This window comes from Diospyros lotus, chromosome 7 (assembly GCF_014633365.1).
Source record: "Diospyros lotus cultivar Yz01 chromosome 7, ASM1463336v1, whole genome shotgun sequence".
In the NCBI taxonomy this organism is placed as follows: Eukaryota; Viridiplantae; Streptophyta; class Magnoliopsida; order Ericales; family Ebenaceae; genus Diospyros; species Diospyros lotus.
This window is the reverse complement of record NC_068344.1, coordinates 2,135,025-2,161,499: the sequence shown is the minus strand read 5'-3', so window position 1 is coordinate 2,161,499 and position 26,475 is coordinate 2,135,025. Positions and strand designations below refer to the sequence as shown.

The window sequence follows — 26,475 nt, the reverse complement described above, 5'->3', positions numbered from 1 at the left end:
CATTACTAAATATTTACTTTTAACAACGAATTGTATTTTTCATTGATTGATTTTTTTTATCTAATCCAACAAAAATAATAATAATAATAATAAAGAAATCGTTGGTAGAACCTATTTATAGCAGTGGCTTTATCTCTATTTGTGTGTGCGTGTTTATGTACTGAAGCAAACAAAATTTTGAAGAGACCCAAAAGAGTTGTTCAAGATAATGGACAAAATACATTCACACAGAAAAAGGACACAAAAATTAACCACACATACACAAAAAGTAAAGGAAAATCATCAACTTAAGACCCCAACATCAAGAAATTAAGTACCTTCAAGACCTCATCTTAATCAACCATAGGCCACCGCTTAAAAATCACATCTATAAAAGTCGAGCAGTGGTCACTTTATGCTGCTGAAAGCAAAGATGTTTGTTCTTGGCAAATACAAACGCGAACGAGTAATGTTACTTGTATATTTAAGTCGACACCTAATTAATTAATTACTAATATACCTCTCATTAAATTATTAAAGTAAAAAAGTGTATTGATAATTCATTTAAATATATGCATTTATTACTTGAATGAATTATCAATACACTCATGTAAATATGTCATAAATGAGAGATGCATTAATAATTAACTAACATTTTTACAAAGTAACACTACTTTGTAAAAATATAATAAGCGTTCATATCAAAAGTACTCGACATAAACAGAAAAAAAAAAACATGTGGTTCGCCTTCTTCACGGTAAGATCATTTTTTGAAGCAGTACAAATCACAACTCACTCTTTCGCACACATTGAGAGAAGCACACTTCCTTTTCCTTGCAGAGATAAACTAAATCCTTTTTTGGACCGCCGCCAGAACTTCCAAACAAATGGCTATCTTCAGACAAGCACTCCATACCAAGGCACACCCTCACTGTGAAAGAATTTGCTTTGGGAGTTCTGTAGAAGGGCGAAAGAAATGTGAATTTTCTAATCTCATTGTTGCCTTCATATTGGCCCAAATCCAGGAAAACAAATTCAGTTAAAACTGCATCCACAACCAGCCGCAGCCACAACCTATTCTCCCTTGAGATATTATATAAAGTGATTTCTAATTGTATACCAACAGGAAGCCCTGAAACAAAGTGGAAAGGACTTTCAATGTCATTGTTAGGAATATCCAGTTCTGCTTTTATGTACTTGAGTTCTCCACAGAAGATAAACTGCTTCAAGGAGAAAATTTTAACTGACTTCTGAAACATAGATGGACTGTAGAAAGGCCCATCAGTAGGGGAACCAATCTCATGCAGCAAACTCTTGAGTTCACTCACAAAATCAGAAGGTTCAACAGCCATTTCCTCGTAAATCAATTCTACCCGGGGCAACGTAGAAAACAGCTTCCCAAAAGTAGTTAAATCATTGCAGGCTTCAACAGTGGCCAACCTTAGCATATAATGCACAAGTATCAGCTCCAACACAAACAACTCCTCTTGTTTGCTCATGCCTATGAACCTATAGCTCAGTCCTTTGAGGATTCTATCTAGCTTTTCTAATAAAAGACCCAAATCTCCCGTTCTAGCATAAGAGAGTTTTCTTGGAGAGTTAATACGAGGCCATATCTTCGCCAGCAGTTTCACAACCCTCATGCATTGCGAAACAAAATCTAAAACACCAGTTGATGAACCACTAGTACATTTTGCCAACTGTTCCTTCCAACTTCTGCATGTGAAGACAAAATAAAAATAGGAGTTAATACTGGAATACATAAGCAAATCTGGCAATAATATGCATGGAAAATACAGTAAGGGAACAACGTGCATGAATATAACAAAGCAGTTACATTGGGAAGTAAGGACAGGAGCAAAAAAGAAAAAAAAAAAAGAGAGGAAATGGATGGCAAAACAGAAATATTAGTTATGAAAATACACCAGCTATTGTATTTGATGGTTATAGAACTTCATAAAAAGGAGAAGGTCGTGTGTTTGACACTGCTGATAATTAAACATCTTATCCTTATCCATGTTAGTTGTTCTAGGGTCCATATCTTCACTTTCAAAGGACCCATAATTTCCAGGAGTTAATTGAATTACACAATTGCATACACATGAGGTCCTACAAACTGGTAATTCTCCAGTCAAGTCAAGCCAATTACTTGAAAAAGCAACACACTAATTAACCAAGAACAATTAACCTGTAGATTCAGAAAGACTGAACAACTATTTGCTGGACCAAGGTCTAGAAAATATTTAGGGTTAATGCTTTTTTGTTGGGTACTATTTAGGTTTAATCCATTCAAGAGCCAAAAACTGATTTTATGAAAAAATCAAACTCCCAACCTCAATGTCTTTAGTACTTCACCAGTGCATCCAAGTTGTATCAACTGCCACATAACTTTGAGTTTCTCAAGCACAAGCTCCAGAAGTTTTATTAAATCATTCTGAACCTCTGACTGCTGATCCACTAGTGTGGCTGGCAGCTTAATTGGTGCACTTGTTCTCTGAAAATGAATACCTGAGACTGAAACATTTAAGTCCTGCAATTGCATCTCAGCAGGACTAGGTAGCTCTTCATTGGCATTATTTGACATGACTAGCATGGCCCTACTCAAATTGCATTTCATCAGGACCAAGGATGGCATTTCCTTTTTGAAGTAAAATTCTGCAGGAGAAACGACTGTAGAACTGCTGCAATGAGACAAATAGGCCAACAGGGTATTCTGGTCCACAACATTACCCAAGGCATGAGAAATCCTTCCTAGCAGTGTTACAGCATAAGAAAATATTGTACGTGGAATACTGGGTGTCCGCTCTTCATGTGAGAGTGGAACTGCAATGGCCAGCACTAGCAGTGCAGCTACTCTTCCACTATCAAAGCCCAAGTTGCCATTAGAAGAACGTTCAATCTGCACAGAAGAGCATATCATTTGATTTGATAAATACTAGCCTCATAACCTAATAGAAAAAGCAATATAAGTTTACTGAGGAATTAAATTTGTTTGGGAACACAGAAAAGCAATGGAAGAGAATGGTAGAGAGACGGAAAAAATCCAATATGATATGATACACTTCAACATTTTGTGCCCAAACTACTAAGTGTAACATTTTTGTTATGAGGAAAAAATGTTCTTTTTCCACTGTGTTCAGGAATGTATAGACAATTCTAAGACCAATATAGACCCTAGAATCAAGCTAATCTATACAAGTAGGAAAAAATGTTCTTTTTCCACTGTGTTAAGGAGTTCAATGTATAGACAAGTTGGTGAACACTCCACTTCCTATCTGTACAAGGCAAGTAATCCATAAGATCTTTAACAAACTCACAGTGATTAACCAAACCAATTACCTCGAGTCAATTGAGTTTCAAATCTGCAAAAATATTCTTGCATCCTCTCTCAGCCAAGCCTTCTTTGTTGCTGCATTGGATGGGGGTTCATTAATGAGATGATCATCCTTATCAATGCTACGTAGATACACCCGCATTGTTCTACTCCACTACAAATAGTTTCTGCCATTAAGTTTGTGTTCTGAGATTTTTATTGGCAAGGGAATAACATTAGAAATCATAGCCTTCATGTCTGTGAGTTAGTCACTGTGTTCATGTCCGTGTTGTCAACCATTACAACTCAGAGGACATTGCTTCAAAAAGAGTAACCCAACGTCACACCTCAAAAAGTAAATAGCATGTACTCTAATACCATGTTATGAGGAAAAAATGTTCTTTTTCCATTGTGTTCAGAAGTATAGGAGGTCGATAAATACACAATTCTAAGACAAATCTAGATCCTAAATCAAGCTAATCTCTACAAGTTATCCCAATCCAGATCCTAGAATCAAGCTAATCTATACAAGTTTATGATTAATCTAGATCCTATAATCAAGATACAATCAAGCTGTACAGTTACATGAATATGTCGACCATTATATTTACAACAATTCTTATTCTTTGTATTATAACTGCAATACAATGGCATGCATTTGATTGACCCTGTTTACCAACCTGTATAGACAAAAACTTCCTAGAAGAAACAAGTTGGTGAACATCTAATTCTTTCTTCCAAACAAAGAACAAGAACAAAAACTGGGTGTTTTCCATTTTCATGTCTGTAATCAAACACTTAACAAAATATTAAGGTTAAACATAATATCTGGTAAGTTACTTTAACCATCCTCCAGGTCAATCCTTGAAATTTTTACCTCTAAAAGAAAAGCCCATTAACTGACCCCTCCAGAAGCAGGTCTGGACTCCAGTCTACAGCTTGTAAAGGCATGATTCCAACCACTTGAAGGTTAATTTGGCAAACTCACTAGCTAAAGCAAGTTACCTGGATGACACGGAACATGTAACAGCTTGTGTAATTCAAAATATAAACTCCAACATTGAGTTCCACTCATAAAACACTAATGAGACCTAATAACTCCTACAACCAAGAACATGCATTCAACAGATGGAGAACTGCATGAACAGAACAATTTCCCCTTCACAGTACATCAACAGAATAAATATCCCTTCACTCTAAAGAAGTGGGAGATTGTTTACGATGTTACAAGCAAGATGTGTGAAATGGATAAGTGAGTCAAAAATTTTATAGCCTTAAAATTTTTTTAAAGCTAAAAGAGAAGTTTCACCAGACGATTATGGCATCTTTGTATGAGCACTACTGAGAGGAATATGCTAAAGTAAATGTGCAACCACACAAGAAAAACAGAATTAGAAGCAAGATTATACATAACACGGTTGGAGTGATGCCAATTGAACATAACATATACAAAACGCAACTTAAATTATTTGAACACTATGAGAAGATGACTAACAGAAAAAATTTATAGCAAAAGAGATTGAGAAAGACCAAAGACTTTTGGTGGAAACCACTTGGATATGACAGTTAATGATCTCACAACAAATATGGCCATAAACAAAGATGATTAGAGATTGGAATTCATATACCAAACCCCACCTAAAGCGACTAAGGCTTGTGAAGATAGTGATGATGATTCACTTTAAGACTTGAATACACAGTTTTTAGGCTGACTTCAATTTCTAAGAGGCCAAAAGCCAATACCATTTAGATTTGCCTGAGTAATCACATAATTATGCAGAAATATAAATCAATTCTAAGAAGTCCTACATTTAGAAAGCTTTCATATATGGAGTGGACTCATGGGATAATTTATTTTACAAATTCAGGGGGACTGCTATAGTGCCACTAGTTGGATGTAATTAGTCAGTCACCAGATAAATAGAGCCACTAATGAGTGGTAATCCATTAATGTTCTCAACACAGGCACTATTTTTATTTTTCTGTTTTCTTTGTTTCTGTTTTTGCATGATTAACAAGCCCCCCAAGTGCAGGAGGCTCCCTTCTTTGTGTATAATTTAATGAGCCAAATAATTTATTTCCATCCAAAGAATAAGTAAACAGAAACAGTATTCACCGAAAGTATCAAACCAGTAGATCCAAACATAGCATGCTGATACTCTACTAACCTCGTCAGAAACTCTTTCAATAATGCCAACCACAAAATTCCCATGACATTGACCAATACTGAATAAGACAGAAAATATAGCAGCTTCATCCTGGTATGTTGGAAGAAATGAATCAAAAGCCAACATATTAGTAGGACAATGGAAAAAGACCAAATCAGAACAGCTTAAAATGGACACAGCATTTCGTCTAACTAAATAAAATGCATTGGTTTTTAACTCAAGGCATGTAAATCAGAGTGGTTTTCCCACAAAAAAAAAAAGGTTCCCTACATATAATAGAAACCAACCTGTGATCCTGTATAAGAAAATTTGAGGTAAAGAGAACACAAACCTGTGGATACGTTTCCAGATTTTCCAAAAGACTATCAATGGCCAATTTAAAGGTAGTAATGTCATTCAGCTTTGCTACTTGAAGTACTTTCCTTGCAGCAGATCTTACAGATGCATCAGTGTCAATTAGAGTGCTAAGAAACTGAAATAACAAAAACAAGGATACAAAATTAGACATAGCTATTAAGTCCTCATACTTGACCAGTTATCTGTGCAGAAAAAGTGCATTATATGTGTATGTTTCAAACTAAAGTAGTTGCATATCATTAAGAGGAGAAGTAGCTAAAGGATAAGCATATACTTGAGAATTGAGCAGGTGAAATTAGAGGGAAGAAATAGGCTCAGTAACCGTCAGGAGTGAGTGGTGAATGAAACTAACTGTGCAAGAGGTTAACCATTTAGACAACTGAAGAAACTAGCTAAACTAACTTCAAGAGTAACTACCTTAGAAAAAAACCCACATGCAACTACAGGTAAGTAAAACACAGGTTAATTACAAGAAACCCCCTTAACTTAGTTACCAGTTTATCCCCTTGAGTAAAGACATGGGCGTTTTGATCTCCTAAAGGGGCATCCCTTATCCACAAGGCTCCCTGCATTGGAAGTGAGATTTTGGTGAAGCATCAAATGTTGCCGTTTGGGTTAAAGAATTGGAGGGTCGCGTTTGGCAACCGCAAGCTGCCGTGTGGCGCCTACAGGATGGCCACGTGGCAACCATCCTCTTCTCCAGATGGCGCCTGGTTGCCTTTCCGTTGGAATATCGATCGTGTTGTATGACCAAATCTTGGCCATTCATCTTACCTTTATAAAGCTCAATCCCAGCCGTCCAGATCTGCTATTTATCTCACACATTGGGATTTGAAGTGACAGAGAAGGAAAAGGATAGAGAGAGGGAGTACCGATCGGGCCGAGGGTTTGGGGGGTTCCTTCTTTTTGCTCTGTAAATGCTTTGTATATGCTGGTCTTCCTTATTATCCTAGTCCTCTGGTTCGATAGGTCTTAGCCTCTAATCTATATTTGTGATTATTGAGGCAATTTTGTTAGCGAACCAGTGATGTACAGAGAGTGTTTGTGAGTCGTTTTTCGAGAGTATAATCTCCATTTCTCATATAGTGCACAGAACTCTTCTCACCAGAGCTCAACGTGGACATAGCCCTGAATTGGAGTGAATCACGGTAAATTCTCGACCTCCTATTTACTTCCTTTAGTTTATGTTTATAATCTCTGTGTGTGTGCTTCCAGCCATGAAAGGTGTTTCAGATTCTGTGATTGAAATTCGTTTTGGTATATTTATTTTTGAGTCCTCTGCTATTCGTAATAGGAAGGATTTGGGAAGGGGTGTTTTTGTACACAGCTTTACCCTTGCATTTTGCAAAGAGGTTATTTTCACAACTCAAACCTGTGACTTTCCAGTCACTAAGGGGCAATCCTTACCACTGCTACCAAGGCTAGCCCTCACATTTTGATCTACTTAACTACAAGAACAGAAAATGTGTTTAGCTAATATCAAAGAATGCAAAACAACAGTCTTAGCTGTAATAAATACTAATTAGGTATGAGACACAGACACTAGGGAACAAGGACATAACATTTTTCAAAAAAGTATAACATGACACGGTCGAGATACATTAATTGATAAAATAATTTTTATATGTTGTCATAACCCAAGAATCCATAGAAGGGCAATATAGTAATAGGTTGATAATAGTTGTTAGAAGATATTTCAGATATTTTAGCATTTGGTTAGAATAACACCGGTGCTGTTATGCAGTTAGTTAGGAGCAAATATGCCCGTATAAGACTATGTAAACAGATGGAATTTTCAGACTTGAATGAATGAAACAAAATCTGATTCTCTCTCTACAATTCTCTCTCTCGTTTCTTCTCGCATCTCGCCCTCATTTCTCTCTAAATTACTCTCTCATTTCTGTCCAATTTCCCCCTAATTCCTTCTGTTCTTGATTCTATTCAATCCGTTCTTTCCGATTGCCAATCGTACCCTAGGCTAAATCCTAGGTACATGACAAAATGGTATCAAAGCATCGTTCCTCGGCCATTTTTCGTTGTTGATTAAGGTCCGTCGGAAGTCGATGGTAGTTGTTCCCTGACTTTGGTTCGAATTCGATTAGAAGGCTACTGAAATTAATTTCAGTGATTAAAACTAGAGTACGAAGGTGGTTCATCCATTGCATTAGGTGGATTTGATTGGCAATTCAGTTGCAGATCAGAGACACTCTTGTCCGAATTTTGAAGACGAAGACGGCCATTGAATCTCAAAATTGATTCTGACGCATGAGGAGGTGAGATATGGCCACGATTCTCGGCAACCCAGGTGAATTCAAGGAGCTACCATCTGCTAGTGGTCCTCGGCCCAAAAGGTCGTGACTGGAGTGAGTGACGCGAGTTGGTCGGACGATTGGAGTAGGTGACCAGAGGGTGACGCGAACAACCAGGAGGTCACGATTTGGACTTGGGAGTGTTGTGATGCAGTGGGTTGGACTCGGGGGTGTCTCGATACAGTGGGTGTTGCGATTTGGACTCGGGAGTGGGTGTAGCTATTGAACTAATAGTGAGTTTTGGTGATTTTGGAATCAGAGGTGATCGCAATTGGGCTGGGAGCCTTGAGCCTTGGATGGTGATTGGGTTGAGAAGAACGGCCATTAATTTCTGTAGGGGTGACTAGGCTAATTTGTCCCGACAGTGCCTTCAGTGAGCAAGGAAGATTGTCGATTACGAATCAGTTGCAAGTGGAGAAGTCGAGCAAAGTAATTTTGGTTGGGAATTGAAGACGACATAAGTCAGGAGAGTGCCGACGGTGATACCGAGTTGAATCTAAAGTCAAATCAGAGTGGCGCAGCAGGTATTGGATCGGAAACGAAGCGAATGTGAAAGTGGAAGCGTAAATCACTTTCAGATTAGGCTGTCGAATGTGAAGGTGAAACGAAGCGACTATTAAAGGTGGAATAGCAAGGTGAATTGCTGTTGTTTTTTCAAGTTGTTGTGGTCAATCAAGAAGGGAAGGCGAGTGTAGGAGACTTTTGCAACAGGCGAGCCAGAAGGCGTAATCAGATCTGTTGCTTAGTGGTTCATTCTGCTAGAGAATTAAAGATTGCTAACTGTGGTGAGGTGATTGCTTGTCCTGGGCAACTGTTGTAAAGTGGAAGAGCAGGTTGATTGCGGCTATTTTCCAAGGCTGGGCAGTGTAGGTTAGCAAAGCAAAGCACAATAGCAAATTCTAGCAGTGACCCTCTATTGCTAATTTCAGAAGCATGTACAAAACTCTCATTCCTTAGCCGTTGAAGTATGTTGTTGGTGAAAAGTCGGCCATGGAGAGCAGTGCATATATAAGACCATTGGAGTCTCAATTGCAGCAGAAGAATGCTGCATTTTCAATGGAAAATTTTGCTCATGAATCCATGGGAAGCAGTGGAAGTAGGAGACAATTGGAGCCTCAATGGCAGCAGAAGAAGCCTGCAATTTCAGCTGGCAACAACAAGAATCGGGCTTGGGAAAGGTTGGATAACGTGTTTAGCCAAATTGACAAGAGAGCAAGCAGTGGGATTCATGAAACGTGCGAAGAATTCGGTTGTATGGTCTGCGAGAAGCTGTAGGAGTTTGCAATTATACTGACTAAGAAGTATCATTACAACTTCCCGATAGAATATTTCAATGATTATCATGGAAGTTTTAACAAAGAGGACTTCCTTAAAATGGAGCAGTCAAGGCAAGAGTTAATACACTTGAATATGCCGAATGAAGGCTGACAGGAAAGAAATGAAGTGTCAATGAAGGGATTTACAGAAGAAACAAGGCCCTTTGCATTACCACGAGTGACGAGCCCATTATATGGAGAATCGACTAATGTGGGGAATGCGGTTGCGGGGAAAGTTAAAGATTCCTTGGCTTAGGTTAAAATAGGTAGCGAGAAAGTGGAGACAACACTAGTTGGAGGATATCTTACCATCGACATAAAAAACACTAGCATTGAACAATATGGTGGTGTTGCTGCCATTTTAGGAGGGTCAAGCCAAATTGCAGAAGATGTTTATTTCTCTCCTAGCCAAGGGAAGTTTTTTGCTAATTATGACCTTGTTAGTAGTTCTATCCACGAGCAACAGATTCAAAGTAGTGAGGAATTCTTGAAGCCGATTGTACCTGGGGAAAAGCTAAAGGAGACAGTTGAAGAAGTCAAAGGTTTTGTCAAAGGGAACAAAACTCCCACTGCTGTGTTGGTTCTTCCTCCAGTTGGCAAATCCGAATGCTTGTCTATTACATTGAAGGACGAACACAGATGGCTGGAGAATTAGTTAGTCAAGCCTCTGTATTCAAAATAACACACAACGAAGATGATTAGAAAAGGGGAACATATGTGGTAGCTGGTCAGTTGTGTGAGTTTCGAAATGATCAACACTTGAAGGCTGTAGGGTTGCAGATTTCAGTTGTTACCTACGACAAGGAGCGGCTAAATTCATTGAAGGCATTTGATGTGGACACATTGACAGGTTTTGGCATTATATTGGATCCCCAAACTATGGGTACTAGCAACCTTAATTTGGTAGCTATTGCAAACCCAAGGGAAATAGTATGCCACTCTTTTGAGGAAGATGCAGCCTTGTCTACAATGATTATCATTTTGTTTCAATTGAGAACCTAAAAATGAAAAAGAAGAGACCTAGAAGGAAGAAGAAGGAAAGAAAGATGGACCAGATAGAGAAGGCTGGAACTGGATGAAGAGTCATGGCTACTTGTTGCAAGTTCTTGGGGACAAGAACTCTCTTAAGGAGGGAGGAATTGTAATGACCCAAGGATCCATATAAGGGCAATATAGTAATAGATTGATAATAGTTGTTAAAAGATATTTTAGCATTTGGTTAGAAGCACATGGGTGTTGTTATCCAGTTAGTTAGGAGCAAATATGCCTATACAAGACTATGTAAACAGATGGGATTTTCAGACTTGAATGAATGAAACGAAATCTGATTCTCTCTCTACAATTCTCTCCTTTCTCTCTCTCGTTTCTTCTTTCCATCTCGCCCTCATTTCTCTCTAAATTACTCCCCCATTTCTGTCCAATTTCCCCCTAATTCCTTCTGTTCTTGATTCTATTTAATCGGTTCTTTCCGATTGCCAATCGTACCCTAGGCTAAACCCTACGTACATGACATACGTTTCATGAAATAATAAAGTACCAAAAGTATACTCCAAACTCATAACTATGCATTTAAAGTGCATAAGCCAAAATTCCAAATAAATAACTTTAATCTAATTAGCAATCAACTCATAGTCCAACTACTTTCACCTTTCACAATCCAGTCAAAATATTTAAAGAGCTAGAGAATAGAAACATGAAGGGTATAAAAATTGAATAAATGTTAAAACTTGGAAAAACAAAAGAATCATGCAATTGCCAGGTTAGAAAACTGAAAAGTCAAAAAAGAAAACCCTTCCTTTTTAGTCTTCAAAGTGTCTGCATAAGGGACATGTGTGCCCCCTCTAGTACTCTTTCAAAAAATTGTAAGAAAGTGTCAGACATGCATTGAAGGCGTGTCAAAGTGTCTACATGCTGGCTAGACCAATATAACACACCTAGGGAGTGTGTCCTTGCATTATAGCTAATTACTGCTCACCAATCGAAATGTCTCTATTTCTTGTCCCTTTGTTTCGCCCTTATCTCCCACTTCTTCCTTGACTTTTACACCACCAGTCCCTAAGTTTCTCATCTCCAACCAAATACTAAATACTATTCATCTATTACTTAGTTTCACCTTGTTTCTTCCTCTTTTACACAACCAGTGGCTTAGTTTCACCGCACTCTACCTGTTACATAATCATTGCTTTGTCTCTTCTCTACTACATAGCCATGACTCCCATTGTGCCTATCCTCCCACTTTTGACACAATATCTAATCGTAGTTGCTACCTCTTCCTCTTCCCCTCTATCTATTACACTACCATTGTCTTCATCACCCCATCTCTCTAGCATTATGAAAGTCACTGCCATTTTGACCCTCTATGTTTCCACTTTTTTCCATCACCCCCACAATCAGCAATATTTGTCATGTCTCACATCAATTGGGCATGGAGTACCACATGGGTATACAAGGTCTTGGGTGAGTGCACCTAACCTAATTGCTTTTAGGGTGTAAGCACACAACAAAGTGATATCAAAATGGGCCCCAAATGAGTCGTTCCTATGTTATGGTTGTAGGCCCCACTACATACATCAAAATCATGGTAGATTGGGGCCAAGATGGGCTCCTCTGCTCCATGGAGAAGTGAGTGCCAACAAGATAAGGGTGTCATATGATTGGGTATGGGGAGAATGTCATACCCCACATCAGTTGGATATAAGTGTCACATGAGCATATAAGATCTTGGGTAGCCACACCTAACAGCAATTTCTTTTAGGATGTGATCCTATGACAAGAAGCTCCACCTTTTCGTCTCCTCTCTATTTTAGTTGTTGGCTCCTCCACCTTGACATTATCACTATATTTTTTCTCACTTTCCCTATTGAAGCCCCTACCTCAACCCAACGATTCAAACACCTACCCCCTCTCTCTACACATGGTAATTTTTAAGTGGTGTTAGTGAGGTCAAAAGTGAGTGTCTGGCTCACCTAGGCACTTGGGTAACACAAAGTGTTGAGGAAGCACCTCACCTACGGCTCCTCCACTTTGGTGTCACCTAGGCGAGTGCATCTGCTAAGGAGTCAAGTGTCATAAGTGCTCGCCTAGGCTATAATGAAACAAAATCAAAAGAAAAATAGAAGGAAAGTGAAGGGTCATCTGTCACCTAGGCGAGTGCATCTGCTAAGGAGTCAAGTGTCATAAGTGCTCGCCTAGGCTATAATGAAACAAAATCAAAAGAAAAATAGAAGGAAAGTGAAGGGTCATCTGTAGAAGGAACGTGAAAGGTTTCTCAGTGTAATAGGAAGAGGCAAATGAAAAAACAAAGAAGAAAAGCAGACACACCTAGTCCCTCCTTGTGTTATACGCTGTTGATGTTGTTTTTTAGTCATTGTTGCACTGTTTCTCAGTTAGTGTTTTAACTTTTCATACTCTACTAATTGTGTTCACTGTTTTGTTCTATCATGTATATATTTGTTCTAGACTTTTAGTTAATATTTGCAACAAAAGAGTTAAATATGTCTGCTACAACTCTAAGCATATAACAGTTTAACTTTTAACTTGATATATAATATTATTTGTATGTTAATATTTTATTATACAACTTTATATAAATTATGTAATTTATATTTTTTGTGTGAATATTTATATTATATTGTATGTTTGTTTGCTTTCTTATAAGTATTTAACATTGTTTATTTTTTATATAAATATTGATTAATGATCTTTTTCATATTAAATATATATTATTTTTTTTAAATTTAGTGCCCTACTTCAATCAGGCGAGCTTTTTTTGCACCTAGCACCTCCAGCTATATAAGATTCATGGCGCCTTAAGGTCGTATTTTTAATAAAGTAAAGAAGAAAGAGAAAAGATATGAAGAAGAAGAAGAATGTCAGATCTTGAATCTGATAGAGGAGCTCTTCCGTAATTGCGGTAAGAACAGAGGAGGCAGCAAAGAAGAACACGAGAAAGAGGAAGAGAAAGAAGAGAGAGAGAGAGAGAGAGTTGAGAAATTGGAGGGAAAGGATCAATGCATTCAATCTTCACACATGATCCCCATCCTCTAGTAGCTTTCTTATTTATAGAAGAGTACATTCCAGAGAATCAAACTGATTCTCGATAGCTATGACCCAAGTAACCATGTGCTCTAGGGGTTGCTAATTACCCCTCTACTCTCCTCTACTTCTATCGTTAAGGATTTGTTAAACATATCCTTCACTAGTTTCTCAATCTCTACTTTTTGGACAGGGAAATAACAATAGGCTCGTAGATTAACTGGTTCATTGTTGGATTTAAGGTGAATGGCATGATCAGAGAACCGGTGTGGGGGAAAGGTTGTGGGTGTGGCAAAAATTCCCTCAAATTCCATCAACAATTTGTGAATATGTTCATAGAGATGTACCTAAGGGATGGCTAGCACTGTGGCTCGGGGTAGGGACTGCCATCCTTCCCTTGGTCTGTTGAGGTATCGGCCTTCTTTCCCATCTGCTTCTGCCTCCAAGGCACATAGGGAGTGTAACCAATTGAAGTTCCTCCTTGCTCTAGCAACTTTTGTAGTTTCTTCCCTGGCACAACCTTGTATTCCCTTATTTCCTGACAGCCCCTAAGGGTGATCTTCTGTTTCTCCATCTCAAAGGTGACTTCTAGAGTGTTGAAGTTAAAAATTAGGGGACTCATAGTCTTCATCCAGCCTACTCCCAACGCTGTATGGTATCCTCCCAACCCGAGAATTCTCAAATCTGCTGAGAACTCATAACCATTCATTCTCCATTGGAAGCCCTTCCACTTTAATTGACTCACCATCCTGCTCCCATTCGCAATCAATACGGACAAGGGAGGTGTCTCATGCAATTCGCATTGTAAGGCAGTGGTCGTTTCCTCATCTAGGAAACTATGGGTGCTACCATTGTCGATAAGCACCGCCAACTTCCTTTTCCCTGCCATTCCTCTAACCTTCAATACCTTGCCCAAGGCACAACCTTGCAAGGCATGCATGGAGATTTCCCCTCCTCCATCCCCTTGCCCTTCGGGCTCCTCTTCTTCTTCAATTTCCCCTTCTTCTTCTTCTCCTTGGCCCTCCATAGTTAACAGCATCCTCTTACACTGATGTCCTTGTTCAAATTTTTCTCCACAACGAAAGTAGAGCCCCAATTGTCTCTTTTGATCCAAGGTCAAGGCCTTGGTTGGGGCCAATTGGTTCCTTCCCACTAATCCATTCCACTGCCATGGCTGGTTGTTTCCCCTATTTATCCCATCATAAGAAGTCCTCCCGATTGCCTTTAGAGGATAGCCTATGCCTCTCAACGAAAGTTTCCAAGGATAGCTCGTGAAGGTGGGCTTGCTCTGTTGCTTGTCCAATTGACATTGGATAGAGCATCTTCACGGTGGGCCAGATCATGTCATCCAAGCCACTGATAAAGCTAGACACAAAATAGGCTTCATCCAAGAAGGGGTGAGATAGAGAGAGTACGGATCTTAATTCCTTGAACCTGACGTGGTATTCCTCTATCGTTCCCTTATGTTTAAGCTTGTTGAACTCCTCGATAACATCAGTCCAAGTCTTCTCCCCAAACCTGCTACATAGGCCACTCACAAATTTCGACCAACTCCATTCTGCCCTTCCTCTACTCCAATTTTGAAACCAAGCATCAGCCACATCAGCCAGGTAAATGGCGACCATATTCACCTTCTCCCTTTCAGCCACCCTATATTGGTAGAACGCCCTCTCACATCGTCGAATCCACCATCTGGGTCGATCCCATTCAAACGTGGGGATGTCCATCCTTGGCCCTTGGGGTGTGGGGTGAGCTCCCCCCACTCCTCTATGGAAATTTTCCTCCTCTGCTTCCTTCATGTCCCCTATCTCCATCGGATCCAAAGGCCTCTACCTATTCCTCGGCATCATCAAAATTGGCGCAGAGGAAGCCCTGGGAAGGAAATTCGATGATAAACTAGCATTAGGCTATCAAGCAAACATGCTCAAGGTAACACTCAATTGCTGACTCAATTTAGCAAACTCCTCCCTAATTCCGTTGAACGCCCAATCTAAATTGGTCGCATTCTCCGATCTACTCCGACTAATCTCCTCCTGCGTTCACTGGATCCCCATCTCCAGTGTCTTTAGGCGTTCGTCCACCTACTCTTGACTCAGTCTCATCTCAATTCAATCGTATCCAATTGTGTCTCCATTTGCTTCGCTCTAGTGCCTTCTGCCATATCACAATCCGACCGAATCGCCAGCTCTAATACCAATTGTCAGATCTTGAATCTAACAAATGAGCTCTTCCGTAATTGCGGAAGAATAGAGAAGAGGCGGCAAAGAAGAACACAAGAAAGAGGGGGAGAAAGAAGAGAGAGAGAGAATTGAGAAATTGGAGGGAAAGGATCAATGTATTCAATCTTCACATACGATCCCCCATCCTCTAGTAGCTTTCTTATTTATAGGAGAGTACATTCTAAAGAATTCTCTAACTGATTCTCGGTAGCTATGACCCAAGTGGCCCTGTGCTCTAGGGGCTACTAATTACCCCTCTCCTCTCCTCTACCTTTACTAATTACAACCATATCCCCTCCTAATTACAGTAAAGCCCTCGGGTTGTGACAAAGAAGTTTGAGAAAAATTAAACCAAAGAGAGGAGAAGAGGAGCGAATATAGCCAAGAGAGAAAATCAATTCCAACATATTCAATGATCAAAGTTGAATAAGATGTTAGATCATGAGCCTTATTTATAGGCCAAATCTAAATCTAACTATAATATAATTAGGAATCTAAATCTACTATGAATCCAATCCAAATCATATAATATCTATAATTATCTAATAAAAATGGAAACAAATCAAATCCAAAATAACAAAATAAATCCTAAACAAAATCTAATCTCTAAAATCAAAATGGTAAACAATATCAAAATATTTCAATCCTTATCCCCATCACTTTTGTTCAAATTTCTCCTACTATTGGATGCTTGCGAATAGTTTGGATTATCTTGCCAAGTCTTTAATGCTAATATGGATAACATGACGCTAATTTGAATTATGGGTCGGTTAGTCATTGTCATGACCCAAGGGGTATAAGAGGGGCAAAGCTGTAATTGAGTTACAATTGTTGTTAAGAGATCTTTTGTAATTCTGTTAGCAGCACGTGAGTGTTGTTATTCTAGAGTACACTTTCAGTTAGTTGCTAGTTGATGCCTATAAAAGGCTACTTGTAGGAGGATGAGAGGCATGTTGTTGAATGAATTGAATTCTAATTTTCCCTCTCAATTGTTCTGTTCTTCCTCTTTTTCTTCTTTGTCCTCCTCTATTCTTGCTATCTCCCTCCATTTTTGTCCAATTCTTTCCCATACTCTTCTCAATTTCCTATCTAAACCCTAGCCAAACCCTAGGGTCGTAACAGTCATAGTTATGCTTGCGGTGGATATTGATCCCACTATGTTAAAAGCATGTCCTTAGTGAAGCATTGATTTCTATACTTTTGTGAATTATGAGGACATGTCTCACTAGGGATTGTTAGTTGTTATCTTTACACGTTTCTGTTGCTTCAAGTAAATTCCTAGTGAGTCAATTCAAGGGAATGATTATTTGACTCAAATAAGTAGGTACCCCATGACACTTGTTGAGTAATTCAAATTTCTTCCATAAATTTGTGAGTAGTTGTCAATTAGGGCTTAATGAGCAATCATTGCCCAAGTGTGCCACCCAGAACAAGACTAGGTAATGATATCTATATTCTAGGGAACTTTGAGGGTTGTTTTCATAATTTTTTAAAAGAAAAAAAAAAGAAAACCATCTCTAATAGTTAGCAACATGTAGAAGGCATCATTTTTGGCAAGGGTGCACAAAAGAACCAAAGAATCAAGAACCAAACTTTCAACTCAATTTTTGTGTCTTCACTCCAGATAATCAAAAGCCAAACTAATAAACGAATTAAGCCAACAACCAATCTAGAATCAAACTGATGTAAAACCACACTAGAACCAATCCAGAACTAAAGAAAATCATTACCATCATGATTTTATATGCAAAAAGATGCACTTTTTTATATCATTAGTCTGACCAGACAAAATTATCTCATATTAATTGCATTTTTTTAATTTATTTGCTATTGGCTAGATAAAAAATAAACAGGCAGAATTTAGATTCCATTTAAAAGAAAACTAGATAAATTGAGAACTGAACAAAATAGAGTTGCTTAACAAGTTTGATTAAACTCTAGGTCCAAAATTTTTTATCCAGTCTTGGACAGTTCAGTCCGGGCCTAATGCAGAACCAAGTTGACAAGACATGCAGACACCATTAATTTTTGGCCATGCCTAACTCATGCAATTGCTTGTCGTCAAACTTTCTAATGGTTGGCCAATAGAAAGACGGGGAAGGATACAATATTAGATTTGAAAGGTTTGATCCATCCATGCTTCTCCTAGCGTGCGTTAAAGTGATATACTTCATCATAGTTGAGGGGTTCTCATGTAATTAAAGATAAAATTGTAGGATCGCATGGTGCTAAATAGGATCGAGCCATGTAGAGAAAGATACAGTTGGTGGGTTTGGCCACAAAAGTATGAGATCTATTTACAGATTGAGAAATGTTGCAGTCATAAATAATTCCAGAACCTGTGAATTTGACAACAATTTATCAGTTTTAAGATGGATCAGATATTTACCATATGCATATGTGTTTCTTGCACCTTTAGATGGTCAAATAGTACCATACAACACATTGCTTCCAAAGCCTGAATACGAACTACCATTGAATCATCATTTAATACATTCAACACTAAGTTTAATGCTTCACCAGCAAAATCAGCGGAGAGAATGCTGAGTTGCTGCAATGCATAACAGGCTGACCTTCGCACCTACAAATTAAAGAGACAAGACCTCACTCATCAAGTTATCAAACAAGAGCTCTGTACAACAACAAAGGTTATCATCTGTTAACAGTATATCATGAAATCAAAGTCAACAGAAATAAATGTCATAAATGAGTTGCTGATCATGAGAGAAAAGCTATTAACTGACACCGCAGTGTGCTAAGAATGCACAGATGGAATCATTGGATCGTCTGTCAATTTATATCTATTGACCGAGATCAGGGAGAAAAAAACATCATCTCAACATTATAGAAGATTCAAATCTCAAACTGAATGACAAAACTATGAAACTGACCTCATAGAATTCATCCTCCAGCCCATGTACAAAAGCTCCAGCCACACTTGATGCTGGCATTTCAACCAATTTCAAAGAGCTCAGGGAAGGATAAGTCTTCTCTTTCATGGTGGAAAGGACCTTCTTGGATAAGGTCTGTACCAGAATGGCCTCAGAGACCATACTAAACGCCCCAAGGGCATTAAAAGCTTCAATTCTAACCTTCATACTCATGTCTATCACCATAGAACAAATCTACAACATATAAAGGGATGTAAAGGTTAAAAAATAACAATTGTACAAAGTGTAAGGAGATTATTATTCAAAGACTGATGTGATAACACAATCTTGTAACAATATGACAGGAACAAAGCATCCTACCATGAACTAGATGCAGGAACTAAGTCAACAGTTGTCTTGATGATATTCTAGACAAATACTTGTCCAGTTAAAGAAGAAAATCTTAAAATGGAGAGAGGAAGAGAGAGAAGCACATGAGGAAATTAGATCTATAGGGTTGTAAGAGTGGCATCTTCCTAAGGCTAAATAGTAGCCATCTAGTAACACTAAATTGTAGTCATCCAGTAACATGACACAAAATATGCAGCCAATAAAGCATAGGAAAATCATGCACGAACAGATGATATACCATTCTAACATCGTCTATCAAATGAAATCTGCACTGATATGTTGAAAATATTAATAAACAGCCTCTTTGCCAAGTAAAGGTGAGGCTGTGCCTACGTACAATTGACCTTCCCCAGAGCCAGTAATGGGGGAGCCTTGTGCACTGGGTTCACCTTTATAATCTTCAATGCAGGGCATCAAGTCTTTTTGTTTTTATACAAAACATTTTTGGTACCTGTTTCTTTTTCTTTTCTTTTCTTTTTTTTTTTTTGTAACACAGAAAACAACCATAAATGTCCACACCAAGGGGCATGGGAAAGTTCAAACCACAACCTCATGCTTGCCATGAGATGTTGGTCACCACCTGAGCTACCCTTGGGGACTTGATAGTTTCTAATTATGTTAAGTAAGATCTTTTACATGTACAATATTTTATTATATAGTGGCAAGCAATGGCTTGCTGGCTCTAAATCGACACCATTGTGTAGATGAGTTATGTGATGATGAGAAGCCCTCCTCAAACCAGTCTACCAGAAATTTCACAGTTCTCCCTCAACATCTCTCTACTCCACTTTTCACAGCTATGGTCAGGATTTGTTGCTCCCCCCATCCTTCCCTCTGCACACATATACATATATATGGTGTAGCATCCATATGCAAATGAGAAAAATGAAAAATTCATCTAAAAAATGTCACTTAAAAAACATTTTTCAATGTAAACTATCTTACTCCAAAACAAATGGAGCTCAAGTCATGAGATAATTGTAATCATACTTGGACAAATAATGAGTCTGACCAATCCCTATTATTATTGTCGTTCGATGCCACAAGCAATTGTCCCCATTGAGAAACCTGCATTCACAATGCAAACAGGGCCCATTAGCCTACCTTTGTTCTTGGTTCCATACATCTCAAATGAAATGACTTTAAAGCCAGCACCCTGCACGTTATCTTTCTTTAATAACAAACAAGGAAACAGGGATAAAGTTACCAGTTGGGCTTAAAAACTCGCATCAGTACATAATTTTTTTAACGTAAGCACGAAATATCAGTGAACCATATTAAACTTAGTGAATTAAAATCAATTATTAAGCTAAAATCACACTTGAGAATAAGGTTGGAAAGAATAAGTACAGTTCTTGGAAATAGAATGCAGTGAGGCATCATCAAAAATGATGTCTAGGAATACCCAGAGTAAATTGTACTTCACTATCTCTGTAGGGAACACGGAAGGGTTTCATATGCATCTTATACAACACCTTTCACAAATGTTCGGAACAGGACTGTCGTAAACGGGGTACATCAGAGATGGCATAGTGCTGCATTTTCTTTACACTTAATTTTATGTGGAGAATGATGCTTTTATTTTCACACAATAACTCAAAAAGTGCCAAGGGAAAAGAAGAGACCAGAAAAAATGGATATTTGATCATACAATAGCAACAAAAATCAAATCTCAAGTGATCAAAGCTAAAAAAGCATACCGCTCGAACTGCTGCAGACCTTACAGAGTCCTCCATGTCATATAGAAGTTCAACAGCACAGCAATAGCAACTCTCGAGGAGAGCACGGTCCCCAACAACACTAGACTTGCACAAAGCCACCAGCCCATCTAAAGCAACCCCCCTCACGTATGGATATGGATCCTTGGTGAACCCTAATAATAACATCAGCAACAAATGCGGTCGAACTTGGAGCCTTGTTGCATTCAGCAGCAGCCAATGTCGAACAGGCACATTCGTTTGGAAGCAAAGGGAGAGAAATGTGCCCTCGCTAAGCTCAGCAAGTGAGGATACCAATGTCTGGTCAGATTCAGCAATTGAGGCTAGGACAGAGAGAGCATTGGCAACAGTGCGAGCCGAGGTGTTATGGAGGTGGAGGGAGAAGGAGCAGATGGCATGGAAGATAGAGTGAGAAAGGGCAGGGTGGTGTGAGACGATGGCAGCGAGGAGAGAGAGAATGTGACAGAGGGAAAGAGGGTGATGGTATGTCTGGAGAGAATGGCATAGGGTTTGAAAGAGCGAAGAGATGGTGGCTTCAGAGGTGGAGGGGTTGACTATGAGAGATCGAGCTTGAGCTAGGGCTTGTAGGGGAATGGGCTTGTCAAGGGCCATTGTTGCTTCATTGAGGAAGCATTGGCACTCCGAGTGAATCTCTTCTTCCATTGCCACCCGCTCTGCAATAGCTCGAATCAAAAAGGACGAACAAGGAAAGCAAAAGGGCGAAACAGTTACAAGTTATACTTTCAGACTACATTTTAAATCTATCTAATACAAAAGGGAACTTCCATTTAAGTGAGGACATATTGATCATGACACACTGGAAATCAAGCATTTCAAGTCATTCGAATATACATCATTTACTGCATAATAACTACATAAAAGACGAATTCCCATTTGTTTATGTAACAAGTGTGTTTGATTGGCATAGAAAACATAGAAAATAAAATATTTTTTAACCAAATTCTAACTTTGGGTGTTTGATTGATAACTTTTTTCATACTAGGACACGAAATTATATGTGAGATAGTGATTAAAAATTGAGGCTTCAGAGCAAGGCAGAGCTTGAACCTAGATTCTGAGCCATGAATGTTGGCAATAAGTGATATGCAATTAGTCATAGAAATTGAGGTTGCAGAGTTGTGCTTGAACATAGATTCCGAGCCAGGTGAAATTTGTTTTTGCTTTGAGGTACTGCTTTAGTTAGGAGTGTTCAAATTTTGGTCCGAATCAAGACCAGTCATTGAGTGGCCCGTCCCTCTGTCCGTCTAAATGCACCAATCGGCCTTTGGCTTGATCCAAGACCAAAATGTTAAAGATATTAAAAATAGTAATGTATATATAAAATATTATTATTATTATTATTATTATTGTTTTGCTACGAACACTACTCCTAATGGTTAGTGCTGCAGACCATTGTTTTTGTTGGTCTTACCAATATCAAATATGATTATAGTTTGTTGTTGTTGTAAATTAAACAATTGCTGCCATATGTTAGTTTATATATTAGTGATAAAAGAAGAGTAAAATTTGTACATATATGTTGGTCTAGCAAATATGATTACGTTGCAGTAGCAGCAGATTAATTCAAGGCATTAAAAAAAAAAAAATTGGGATAACATGTGGTAGGTAGTTTGGAGGCAGAAGCTCGTGAGTCCTGAGCTGCAAAATAGGCCTAATAAATTAACCATGAAATGCTTGATTTCCAATGACTTGAAATGCTTGATTTCCAATGTGTTATGATCAATATGTCCTTGCTTAAATGGAAGTTCCTTTTTATATTAGGTAGATTTAAAATGTAGTCTGAAAGTATAACTTGTAACTGGTTCGCCCTTTTGCTTTCCTTGTGCACCCTTTTTTATTCGAGCTGTTGCAGAGCGGGTGGCAATGGAAGAAGAGATTCACTCCGAATGCCAATGCTTCCTCAATGAAGCAACAATGGCCCTTGACAAGCCCATTCCCCTACAAGCCCTAACTCAAGCTCGATCTCTCATGGTCAACCCCTCCACCTCCGAAGCCACCATCTCTTTGCTCTCTCAAACCCTATGCCATTCTCTCCAGAAATATCGTCACCCTCTTTCCCTCTATCACATTCTCTCTCTCCTCGCTGCCATCGTCTCACACCACCTTGCCCTTTCTCACCCTATCTTCCATGCCATCTGCTCCTTCTCCCTCCACCTCCATAACACCTCGGCTTGCACTGTTGCCAACGCTCTCTCTGTCCTTGCCTCAATTGCTGAATCTGACCAGATATTGGTGACCTCACTTACTGAGCTTAGCGAGGGCACATTTCTCTCCCTTTGCTTCCGGACGAATGTGCCCGTCTGACATTGGTTGCAGCTGAATGCAACAAGGCTCCAAGTTCGACCGCATTTGTTGCTGATGTTATTATTAGGGTTCACCAAGGATCCATATCCATACGTGAGGGGGGTTACTTTAGATGGGCTGGTGACTTTGTGCAAGTCCAATGTTGTTGGGGATCGTGCTCTCCTCGAGAGTTGCTATTGTCGTGCTGTTGAACTTATATATGACATGGAGGACATTGTAAGGTCTACAGCAGTTCGAGCGATATGCTTTTTTAACTTTGATCACTTGAGATTTGATTTTTGTTGCTACTGTATGATCAGATATCCATTTTTGTTTCCCTTGACACTTTCTAAGTTTTTTTTTATTTATATATTGCAACGCTACACCAACCGACCAAACGGATGGCCGCAGCCGCAGCGCAAGCGGGTAGGAGCTCACCCGCTCACAAAATCTGGGTGCCCCTAGGGGCCCGGCACTTTCTGAGTTATGTGGTGTGAAAATAAAAGCATCATTCTCCACATAAAATTAAGTGTAAAGAAAATGCAACACTGTGTCATCTCTGATGTACCCCATTTACAACAAAGTCCTGTTATGCATTGCAGCAACTCAGCATACTCTCCACTGATTTTGCTAGTGAAGCATTAAACTTAGTGTTGAATATATTAAATGATGATTCAATGGCAGTTCGTATTCAGGCTTTGCAAGTTCTTACTTCTTTTTTCCTTCATATGCAAGTTCTTATATCTTTTTCCTTTGATGCAAGTTCCTAAAACCTTTTTCCATATCAGAATTTTATTCTTTTCATTCTGGAATGTTTGTATTTGGAAACTCTTATTTTCGGAGAGATTGACCATATTGTACTCTTTGGGGTATAATTTCTTGTGGTTATATCCAATTTGAAATACGTTTTTTGTTCCGAAAACTAGACATCATAAGCTTTATTTTGGACATATTTCTTGAATTATTTGGCTACGTTTTGAGCCCGTAATAGCATGTGAATCACTGCCTAAATCTGAAATTTTACTGTTTTTGGGTAAACTAACATTGCTTCGATTTTTAGGGTATAACTTTTGGTGGTTATATCCGATTTGCAATCCACTTGTTTCATAAACTCGAGATCCTGAGCTTCAATTTAGCCATATTGTTTGTAGTATTTGGCCAAGTTTGAGATTGAAACAGGCCCTTGAATTCACCGCTTGTAATCTAGAAATTCTAGAATTAGCTTATTCGAATCTGGGTTCAAGCTCTGCTTTGAAGCCTCAATTTCTAATCACTATCTCACATATAACTTCGTGTCCTAGGAGGCATGATTTTCTTGTATGCAACAATTAGACTACCTTACCATACGGAACAAAATAGCTCACCAAATAAAATAGAACTTCACATACACAATCATGATATGCATAAGGGACCTATAGTCCTTGGCAAGGCAAGGTTATGAATATGTTGCAGCTCATATTCATACATATCCTGCCAAAAACTTGCTCCGGGAGTAATACAATGCTTGTAAAATTGTTTGACCCCTTATTCATGCACCCACGTGTCATGCCATTTTCATTTCATATCCCATACACCTAAAGCCTAATACCAACTTTGTCACGCCCCAAAATCAGAGGTCGTGACCGACACTACCCCCTTAAGAAGCCATATACTCTAACAGGGGAACCATACAATATACATAACCTTCTGACATTAAACATCTCGATTACATTGCAAAACAATTCCATTACCTTTAAATTGAAATTGAAGTGCCCGCAGGGCCAAAATTCATCATATACTTACAATATTCATAATTTACCAATTCACATAAGAAACAAACTTAAACCTCCCTATGCACAACCCCCATGAAGTGAAGTGTTCATGTTGTAGCTGGAGCGTGGCTAGGGTAAAGGTAGTAGAATCATTTACCACAACTCTTACCATCAAAATTGATGCCAACTTACAAAATCTGAAATATTAAGGGGTAAGCCTACCACTAGCTTAGTAAGGGGTAAAGAGCATTATAATTGAGGAAATATAGAATCAATGCAACAAATAGAAATCATCATGCCATGACATTCCAAGTAATATTTAATACTGAATAGGAGATAATGAATAAATATACACATTTAGGGTAAATAGGTTAGAACCAAAATTCACATATTCCATTCTCTTGGGGCAGGCCAACTCTCACTCACAAGATCCATTTCGATAGAACCACTCTCGTCAAATAAGGGCGGACCCACTCTCACCCCTAATGCATACATAATACCCCAACGGCTAACTTTTACTGTAGTTAGCAATACAGAGTTCTAACTAATTACTCCATTTAACACATTTTATGCTATCATTTAGTATCAACAAGTGCCACATGCGAGGGGCGGAGCTAGGAAATTTTTTCAGTGAGGGCGAAATTCATTAAAGAAAAAAATAAAAAATAATATAAATATACTAAAAATTAACATAATTTATTTAATTTCTCCCTATCAACATCTTTTACAACTGACGAGATTCTCGTTTTAAAAATCTCTCCATGACTATTTCAAATTTAATATAACAAATGATAATTAGAGAATGCACAAATTCATAAATTATGTGATTGATCCAACAATCAAAATATCAAATTATGTGCGCTTGTGCAATTAATCCAACAATCTAAATATCAAATTATGTGCAATTGATCCAACAATCAAAATATCAAATTATGTGTGCTTGTGTAATTGATTCAACAATCAAAATATTAAATTATGTGTGCCTGTGCAATTGGCTTAACAATCAAAATATCAAATTATGTGTGCCTTTGCAATTAATAAACTTATTTATCAATCTTAACATCACATTAACAAACTTATTTTTGAGAAATCTAACATCAATTAACCCAACATCAGTTAACAAAATTCAAGTTCACTTAATTAATTTTAAAATTGAAAAAAAAAAAGATTTTACAACAAAAATTAGTGAAGCAGAAGCTTACTGCTGTGCTGCTCACTGATTACGTGAAGCAGGGCCGAGACGGAGAGCCGGAGAGGCAGTCAGGCAGGCGGCAGCGAGCGACGGAGGGCCGGAGCCCGGAGGGGCGACGCCGGCGAGAGACGGAGCGAGGCTGCGAGAGAGTCGAGAGAGCTCAGAGAGGCAGCAGCAAGCGAGAGCGAGACTGCAATAGACCGAGGTCCGAGGGGAGAGCCGGCGGCCGGCGAAGGCGAGCGACGAGACGACCGAGGCGGTGAGAGCGAGGCCGGCGAGCGACGGAGCCAGACAAAGGGCGAAGCCCCCAAACCGGGGGCGAGGTGGCGAGAGCGAGGCCGAGGCGGCGCCGGCGAGCGACGGAGCCACCGAGCCAGACAGAGGCAAGAGCGAAGGGCAGGGGGGCGGGCGGCGGCTGGCGGCGGGCGCTTGAGCGAAAGAGGAAATGAGGGCGGGAGGGTTTGCAGATTTTGTGGCCAGGCCTCAGTGCGGGCCAAAATTAATGACGGGCCAAGGCCCAGTGGCCCTATACT

General features: G+C 39.0%; 1 protein-coding gene across 2 annotated transcripts; it reads right to left on the bottom strand.

The window, feature by feature from the left end:
- Positions 1 to 473: 473 nt before the first annotated feature.
- Positions 474 to 26,435, bottom strand: LOC127806352 (protein SIEL). 2 transcript variants are annotated; one of them, XM_052343580.1, is made up of 9 exons: positions 25,953 to 26,434; positions 20,678 to 21,369; positions 19,968 to 20,045; positions 18,588 to 18,821; positions 18,086 to 18,277; positions 5,792 to 5,932; positions 5,461 to 5,550; positions 2,313 to 2,878; positions 474 to 1,695 (listed from the first exon to the last, which is right to left on the bottom strand). In XM_052343580.1, exons 2-9 carry the CDS (start codon positions 21,356 to 21,358, stop codon positions 765 to 767), a joined length of 2,913 nt encoding a protein of 970 aa, XP_052199540.1. In that variant the 5' UTR covers positions 21,359 to 21,369; positions 25,953 to 26,434; the 3' UTR covers positions 474 to 764. The 2 variants fall into 2 exon arrangements, with proteins under 2 accessions (XP_052199540.1, XP_052199541.1); XM_052343581.1 differs by lacking the exon at positions 18,086 to 18,277 and having other exon boundaries at positions 25,953 to 26,435.
- Between the last annotated feature and the right edge of the window lie 40 nt (positions 26,436 to 26,475).

Excerpts from the sequence above, each read along its gene's own strand:
- LOC127806352 (XM_052343580.1), bottom strand. The coding sequence starts at position 21,358 with ATGGAAGAAGAGATTCACTCGGAGTGCCAATGCTTCCTCAATGAAGCA. Across the intron at positions 18,278-18,587 it reads TGGAGGATGAATTCTATGAG|GTGCGAAGGTCAGCCTGTTA; the intron begins GTCAGTTTCATA and ends TTTAATTTGTAG. Across the intron at positions 5,551-5,791 it reads ATCTGGAAACGTATCCACAG|GATGAAGCTGCTATATTTTC; the intron begins GTTTGTGTTCTC and ends CCAACATACCAG.